The sequence below is a fragment of the Echinops telfairi genome, unplaced genomic scaffold (genome assembly GCF_000313985.2).
Source record: "Echinops telfairi isolate 266 unplaced genomic scaffold, ASM31398v2 ScPeMD7_3509;HRSCAF=4178, whole genome shotgun sequence".
NCBI lineage: Eukaryota > Metazoa > Chordata > Mammalia > Afrosoricida > Tenrecidae > Echinops > Echinops telfairi.
The window spans coordinates 831,818-840,729 of NW_022107407.1; the positions used below are offsets into that span (position 1 = coordinate 831,818).

Sequence of the window (8,912 nt, forward strand, 5' to 3'; positions counted from 1 at the left end):
GATGCCGAGGGCTTAAGTGGCGAGGAAATGTTTTGAGAATGATGAGGGCAATGAATGTACAAATGTGCTTTACACAATTGATGTATGTATGGATTGTAATAACAGCTGTATGAGCCCCGAATACAATGATTAAAAAACAAAACAAAACAAAAAATTTCATTCCTTATTTTTCCAATTACCCAGTAGCTTTTTTTAATCTGTTTTATTGGAGCATAGTCCACATGTTATAAAATTAAATAGTTTAATCATATCAAGAATAGTTATATATTAATAAAATGATTATTTAAAAAAAAAGTTATAACGTCACCACAATCAATTTTAGAATGTTTGCATCTTTCTTGTACTCATTGTTATTAGCTTCCCTCCCCACCTCCCCTGCCATGCCCAAGAAATCATTCATCTTGTTACTACTGTCTCTATAGATGAACCCATCCTGGACTTCATATTCAGAGAAACATATTAAAAAATAAAATAACAAAGTAAAAGAGGGGAAAACCTCAGCTTTACAAAAATCCTATTGATGGTGCCATTAATTTACCCTATGCTCTGGAATTGAAAACAGTAGTAAGAAAAAATTATACTAGTATAGGCCAGCTATGAACCACAGTACATGAATTGTTGACTTTTACACATTAAACTCTTAAGTGACTGGACACTATTTGCACAAACAATGGGGATTGGTGATAGAACAAAACTCGATAATTTTCATTGTCAGGGGCAGACCCATGCTTACCAGATTAATGCATGGCATAATAAAGCAAAGAGGGCATTAAACTATAGTAAGTATTTTAACAGTCCCAGCCCTCCCCCCCTCCCCCATTCCATTGTACACTCTCAGGACAAGAGATCTGAACCAAGTTCAATGACCACCAGTTCTATATACTGGGGATAAAAAGTCATTTTCTTTTTTTCATACTAGGAACTTTTATCCATAAGTCCCAGGGTACAGGTGAGTTTGAGGTAAAACTCAGTTCACTAAGTGAAGTTTTCACATTAAATCCTTCTGATGTGGCCTGAATATTGTGTACTTTGAAATGGCCTGCATCACAGAAGGCTGGATAGAAGGCAGTTCAAGAATATTCATTTAGGAAGATAGAACCAGGCATTTTCTTTCTTTGGATTCTGTATAAGGATTGTTAAGAATTTCCTCCCAATGAGAAATTGTTCCTCCCCTCTTCTTACCAACGGACATGTAACTTGCCTTCTTCGAACCACGCATGCCCCTTTTCCCGTCCTGACTTGAATTTCCAGTACGGTTCGCTTATCCCTTTGCTAGGAGTGCCTGTTAATTTACGGAGACCTCAGCACAATTTTGGATGGCAGCAACTGCACAGTCTTTTCCCTCTCCCCCTCATATTGAAAAACTGGCCCTGCTGCGATGAGATCTCCTCTTAATCTGGGTATTGTTCTGTTTCTGTCTATTCTTGTTTCTTTATCTTCTTCTTGTTGAATTCTAATTTTATTGCATCATGGTCTGGGAAAATTATTTGTAATATCTTGGAGTTTTGTAGTTTATAAAGGCTTGTTTTGTAACCTCCATATTGTCTATTCTAGGGAATGTTCCATATGCACTGGAAAAAAACATTTATTGTGTTATTGTGGGTTTTTTTTAAAAATAGTGCTTCTGTCTAGCCAGTCATTCTAAACCAGAAGCCTTGTTTTATGTAATTTTTATTTTTTAATAATTTAGATTTTCATATTCAGTGTTTTAATGTTTTTCCCAGGCAATGATAGTTGTGGTTTTTAACACTCAGAATATGAATTATGTTTGACAAATGAACATGCCAACAATGTGTTTTTCTTCAAAGCCTGAACTATGCTTTATGATGTTTCTCTTAGTCTAGATTTTAAATGTATTTCTTTCAGGTAACAAAAAAGGATCTGACCTATTACTGATTAATAAGCAACTTTTCTAAGCTAGCATATTTGGAATGTATCTTAAAGCCAGTAAGAAGTAAACAGAATGGCCTAACAACCCAAACCAAACTCAATGCCATGGAATCAATTCTGCTCGTGGCAATCCCATAGGACAGCACAGAACTTCTCTGTGGGTTCTCACACTGTAATTCTCTACAGGAATAGAAAGCCTCATCTTTGTGTAGAGCACCTGCTCATTTTGAACTACTAATGTTTTGGTACAATACATAACCCACTGCGACACCCATGATCCTCCTGGGATAATATAAGAGTTAACAATTTCATCACACATTCGTAAGTAATTAGTTTAGAAGTAAATGATAAATTACTTTTTGTATTAATGCTTACAATACAAAGAGTTTTCAAAAAGTTTTGGGGAAAACTGCATTACATGAGAATGAAAAATTCCCCAAACTTTTCAAAGCGCTCTCATATAACATCGTAAATATATGACATCATTAATGGCCTCTAGGTGGCAGGAATGGTTGGTAATGGGTTAAAGGTTGATAGTTTGAACCCACCCAGCAGAGCCACAAAAGAAAAGCCTGGCAACCTGCTCTCTAAAAGTTGCAGGAGAGGAAATGCTACAGAATTGTTTTACTCTGTAACAAAGGAGGGGTTACTCTGATCTAGAAGTAGACTTCACAATAATAAATTTGATTATGGTTTGTACATAATATAATTCAGAACTTCTGGTATAAATAAATTTATTATTGCTGTTTATATTTTCCTTTTACAGTGATATGGTGAGTAAGGTACAACTGTGCCACAATCCAAAAACATTAAATATTGTAATGAAATGAATACAGTGGATCACTGATGCAGAGAATTGTTCATCATTTGTTTTAGAGGCCTTGATGCTCTCAGCAAGAAAGGGAAGTCTCCCACAGTAGATCTGCCTATAGAGTCTGTAAGTCTCAGTCTGCAGGATCTGATTGGCTACTTCCACCCACCAGATGAGCACTTGGAACATGAGGACAAGCAGAATAGACTTCGAGCTCTGAAAAACCGCCAGAATCTTTTCCAGGAAGAGGTGAGTCCCTGTCAGCTCCCATTTGTTTCTACTCTCTCTGAGGCCATAATTTCCCCACGGGGAAAATTTCTTACCTATACATTTGGGTTTACAGAGGAGCCAGTATGCTGCTATATGAAAAAATAAAGTCTGGATTAAATTTTTTCACTTTCTTTTACAGTTTATTAATTTTATTCATCGACATGTTTCCCTCCCTTGGCAAGGGACATTTAATACTACTGTATCCTCAGTCCTCCACTGGTCAATTCTAAGTTCCATCATCTACTTCATGTTGGCTACATACTGTAAATAGAGAATCTTAAATGGGGCGACTGAGGGTAGGTTGCAGAGAGCATGTGAATTTTCAAACTGTTTTTCAAATTCTTTGGGACTCTGAACTATGCTTAGGATCCACCTGAGAGCACTGTGTTGGTGATGGAAGCTGCCTAGGGGGGTACCATCCTTCAGGGCAGAACTACAGCTTCCCTGCAGTTGCAGGGCAACCCCACTCTGTTGCAGATTTTAAGATTCTATGCATAATTTTACTTCTCCAAAAAGTCTAGTGCCCCAAAGAGCTTAGTGCCCAATTGTATAATCACTGTACCAGATGCACTGTACTTAATGCCCTAATCAGTGTCAGAACCAGGGCCAGAACAAGGGTTTCAATGCAAGAATATGTCAGGGCTGATGGCAAATCAGGGTAGCACAGTAAACGTTCCATTCCTTTCATTGCTCCTTGACTATCAGTAATGAATATTCCTTAGTCAAAATATATTTGTCACTGTAGGCAAGAAAAAGTTTAGAGGACGTTTCTGGGTGCTCATTCCTTAAATATATGTTACAGCTTAAAAACAACAATCCACTGGCACTACATGACCCGATACGTGCTCCACAGGGGGCTCAACCTGTAGAAGTAGGTCACTAGGCCTTTTTTCCTTCTGACCCACCTCTGGGTGCACTTGCCTTGGCAACCAGGAGATTAATGCAGAGTGTTAACTATGGACACTACTCAAGGACGCTTCTAACTTCAATGTTGTTTTTTAATTTTCCATCAGAGACCTTTGACTGGGACATTGATTTCTGAGGATGTTTTCACTGTGTAGACAAATAAATTAGTACCTACCTGTAGACCTCACTGACATGAAACAAGAGACATATCAGTATAAGCGAACAATAACAACTTGGGTAGTTCATTGTGAGCTTTTCTCTTCATATATGTTGATTTCTTGGATGGTTTACTATATTTATTTAATACCTGCAAAAATAAAATCAAACATTGGGGTGTGAATATTTATAATATTGACTTGGGTAGTTATTGTTTTCTTATGTAAGTCAGTCTGGATATGAATCTAGAAACATCGTTAGGCTCATGGTGCTTTAAACTTTTTCTGTGTCAAACAAGTTACTTTGTGTAGTTAACTTTTTATATTTTTCCCTTTCATGTAATTTGCCTAACATAACATTATTCTAGCAATAATAATTTAAACTTTAAGAGTTATATAATGGATGAGCATTAAATTTTCTTTAAACTTTCTTGAACTCTTTTTAATTTAATTTACAATATCTTCAATTTATTACCATGAATACTGCCTATCCTCAGAATAGAATCTATTACCTTGCTTCATATGGAATACCATTATGGCTGACTCATTTCATAGAGTACTAACCTTTGCAAGTAAATATGAAGCATGTATTTTTATGATGTTCAGAAGCTCCTGCTTAAGGAGCCCTGGTGATGTAATGGATTACACATTGGGCTGCTAACTACACCTGAGTTCAAACCCACTAGCCATTCCTATGGAGAAAGATGAGGCTGTTTGTTCCTGTAAAGATTTATGGCCTTAGAAACCCAAAGGAGCAACTTTACTCTGACCTGTAGGACCTTCTGAGTTGGAATTAACTTGATGAGGCCGCGTGTATGGTTTGTGTTTGACGTTTTATAGAGTTGAGAATGGCTTTCAGGATTTAAAATCAATGCAAATTATTTGAAGAACATTTTCTCTGATGAGTAAATTATTTGTCCCACCCACTGCTCTTCCCACCCCCAGTCCTTTGAATAGACTAAGGGTTTTCTTTATGATTAACAGAGTGTTGATTAAAATCAAACTTATTTTTGGTAATCTCCACATATTCCAGTCTCCCCCACCCCCTCAGCCCCTCACCCCTGATTTTGAACAGAATCCTAGTTTCTGATGGTGAGTTTTTTTTTCCTTCCAGGGAATGATCAATCTTGTTCTTGAGTGCATAGACCGGCTGCACATCTATAGTAGTGCTGCTCACTTTGCTGATGCTGCTGGGAGAGAAGCTGGAGAATCTTGGAAATCAATTTTAAATTCTCTATATGAATTGCTTGGTAAGATATATGATCAAATTTTAAAGGCAACTGAGTTAAGTATAACTAAAATGATCACATAAATTATTGTTACAGTAATTTTGTAATGGGCTTTCTATTTGATATTTTTAGTTTTTAACTATTGCAGGACTAAGTCCAGTGATGTTTAGTCTTGAAATCTCTCTCTCAGTGAGAAGTAGCCAGAGCAGGGCATTTTATTTAGGTTAAGGATATTCACTGCTTAGCCCATTTGTGACTCAAGGAACATAAAAAGGGGCTTAAAAATTTCTGGGAAAAATAGAATGCAAGATAATAGGGATGTCCCACAATGTTTTTGAAATCCCCTTCTTTAATTTCCACCATGTTCAGCTTTTTAAGTGTCCCAGTAAGGTGTCTTTCTGGTGGCATAGTGAGTTACTTGTCAGGCTGCTAACCACAGCTTTCACCACCCCCACCACCACCCCCACCCCTCCTCCCAGGGGCAGTTCGGCTCTGTTTCACAGGATCTCTAAGAATAAGAATTAACTTGTTAGCAGTGAAGTTTAATTAGTTTGGTTTGGTAGACCTCTGGCGAGTGGCTATCTCAGTTGTAGTAGATGTTGCCACCTGGTGGAGACGTGTATAAATGAATGACTGATAAATCTGAAGAAACAGGCCTTATTCCAATTCTACAAGGAGAGTCTATTTGGGACATATGTGACCCATATAATTGTATAAAAATCTATAAATCCTCAAAAACAAAAAATTGTTCCCTTTGACTTCAACATGCTTTCTATTACTGACAATTCATGCTATCAATGAAAAAAAATTCAAAGCAGAATATTATTCCATCAAAATAGGGTTAGGGCCTCTAAAGGGTGTATATTAAGTACATACTCATTTTTGTTGTACGATTAGTTCTCAAGAGCCCCGTTTTTGTTCCCAGGTATTGCCTCCAGTCCACTTCTCTAGTCTTTTTTTGTGGTCTACATTTGACATTGTGTACGAATTCTTGACATTTGGCAATGTCAAGGAATTCTTGACTTGGTACTATTAAACTGCATTGTGATAAATTTTGAAAATAAAAGTATGATCATGTACTTTTATATTGGTACTATGCACATGTTGAAGTATTACAGTAATTATTAGACAGTAAATAAAAATGAACAGGAATAGCAGCAGACAAAGTAGACATGCATTGTTTGTGCCTGAGTCCTAGTTCTCACAGGGCATTGTTCAGGGTGCCAAATGACAGCTGGTGCGCAGTAAGCTGTTACAGGAAAGGGGCGCTGAGCATAAGGAACCCCGATTTATTACTGTCGGTAGAAAATCTGTCCTTTGTCCTGGAGGGAGACGCCTGTCTTCCAAGGTGGTGAAAACACTGTCAGGAACAAAGGCCTCATTGCAAATTGTTAATCAGAGACCCACCAAGATTGCTCTATCTGAACTACTTGTCAAACCTTTCCTTAACTTTATGTACTGCTCCTACATATGTCTTACCTTTTTAAAAATGCCCATATTTTCCCATCATTTTCGGAAGTAATGTCAAAATGCTTAGAATGGTATATGAGGCCCTGCATAACTCTATTAGCCTTATTTTTTCCCATCCCCTTTCCTCTTACCATAAACCCTGGAATGTAGTGGTCATTAGTTGGGCTAACTGCCTGGTCAACAGTTTGAAACTCCTAGCCACCAGAGGGAGAGAGATGGGTTTCTACTTTTGAAAAGAGTTACAGTTTCAGAAACTCACTGGGGCAGTTCTGCCTTGTCTTACAGAGTTACTGTGTGACCTTCAATTGACACCAAAGCCTTTACCTGTTTGATAAATCTCTTATGTATCTATCCTTCAAGACCAGTTTACTTACCACCAAATTTTGAAATTATTCTTGACATTTTTACAAGCTCTCAACAGAACAAAACCCCCTCCTTCTTTGTGAGCCCGGCTGGTGTGTAGTGGGTTGCAAGTGCTCCTCAGGAGAAAGATGATACTTTTACAGCCTTGGAAATGCAAAGGAGCAGTTCTGCTCTGTCATAGAGGGTCAGAGTCAACTTGACGGCAGTGAAGTTTGTAGTTAAATTTCTCTGTCACATCTTGGCATTTAGCATTTACCTGTATGATGAAAGTAGTCACATTATTTATTTGGTTGCGTATGTGACAGTGATCACAACAGTAAGAAATGCACCTTTGTTATTTGTGTATCTGTCACTTAATGCCTAACATCAAGAGAATACTTAATGAATGCTTACTAATTAAATGATCAAGTTCTTATAAAATAGGAACTCATTCTTAAATATAGAGCATATACATCAGGGTATTTTTATGGGAAAAATGAAGTGTCTTCAAATATTTTAACCTGATTAGAAACCATAAAGTCATAATTATATTTAGTAATTAAAACCCTGGCAACTACTAGAGTTTTTAATGTTTCCATTATATTGGGATATTTTCTAGGATATTAAACCTAATACAAACAGCTTGATACTATCAAATTAAATGCTTTATGCCAAATAGGAGATTTGGCAGGCATTTCTTTGAACAGAACAAGGGACATTGAAGTTTTGTAGGACTCTAGATTCATTATCTGACCCACACGAATCATCAGAGTAAGGATTTTATGACACCAACATGCGAAATACTGTACTTCTTTGCAAAATGCATAATAAGTGAGCAGTGCATTTCTGAATATAATTTTTGTTTTTATCTATCACTGACTTGGCTCCCAACTCATAGTCATCCCATGTACAATTGTATATTTTACATTCTCTTTCATTGAATAAGATTTTGAAAGTGACTCACTAGGCCTTTTGTCCTACTCTACCGTAGTATGGAAGTTCCACTGAAATCTGTTCAGCATGGTGGCAATAAGCAAGCCTCTGCTAGTAGTTAGATGGGAGCTGTATCTTAGGTGCATTTGGTCAGAAGCCACACCTACTTATTTTAAGGAAAGGCCGAATCTTCAAAGGTCCCCTCAATACAGACTGAATGCGTTGAATTGTTCACTTAATATGATACTGGATTAATTTCTCTGACAAGTGAGATGCCTAAGTAAAGAGTTTAGCTCTTCACCCTAAGGATCTCTATGAAGATAATTCTTTTAGTCGACAATAAAGTTCTCAGAATGTTGCCTATTGTGGAACTTTGGAATATTACCAGCTACGTGCTTAGTTTCCTCATATTCAAAATGGAAGAAATAATATTTATTATTTAGAGATACTGTACCAATTACACGAATTAGTGTAAAGCACTTTAAAAAATGCAAGATCAACATTAACAACACCTTTGTTTTTTAAGAAATATGAACCAGGAAATGACAGAGATTTCCCTAATAAGGTTCTTGGGAGGTTTAAATATGATAACAAGTGAGAAATGTTTATCATAGTATGTTATTTTTATCATTATCATTCCCATTTTATATAAATAAGGAGCCCTGGTGGCAGAGTGGTTAAGTGCTCAAGTACCAGCTGAAAAGTTGACAGACAGTTCAACCCACCAACTGCTCCATGAAAGAAAAATGTAGTTTCTATAAATATTTACAGATTCAAAATGCTTTGGGGCAATTCTATTCTGTCCTATAGCATCACTATGAGTTGTAACCTATTCTATGGCAGTGGGATTGGATTTTTGGTTAAGTGAATATTTATTGTCATCATCCCTCTTCCTTTTTTTTTTTT

At 36.8% G+C, this 8,912-nt stretch overlaps 1 protein-coding gene across 1 annotated transcript in view; it reads left to right on the forward strand.

The window, feature by feature from the left end:
• RYR2 (ryanodine receptor 2) overlaps positions 1 to 8,912 on the forward strand; it is an 805,653-nt gene that overhangs the window by 324,618 nt on the left and 472,123 nt on the right. Inside the window, exons 16-17 of the mRNA XM_045294222.1 lie at positions 2,767 to 2,950; positions 5,147 to 5,282. Of these exons, the coding sequence (XP_045150157.1) occupies positions 2,767 to 2,950; positions 5,147 to 5,282 (320 nt within the window). The remainder of the gene's footprint in view (positions 1 to 2,766; positions 2,951 to 5,146; positions 5,283 to 8,912) is intronic.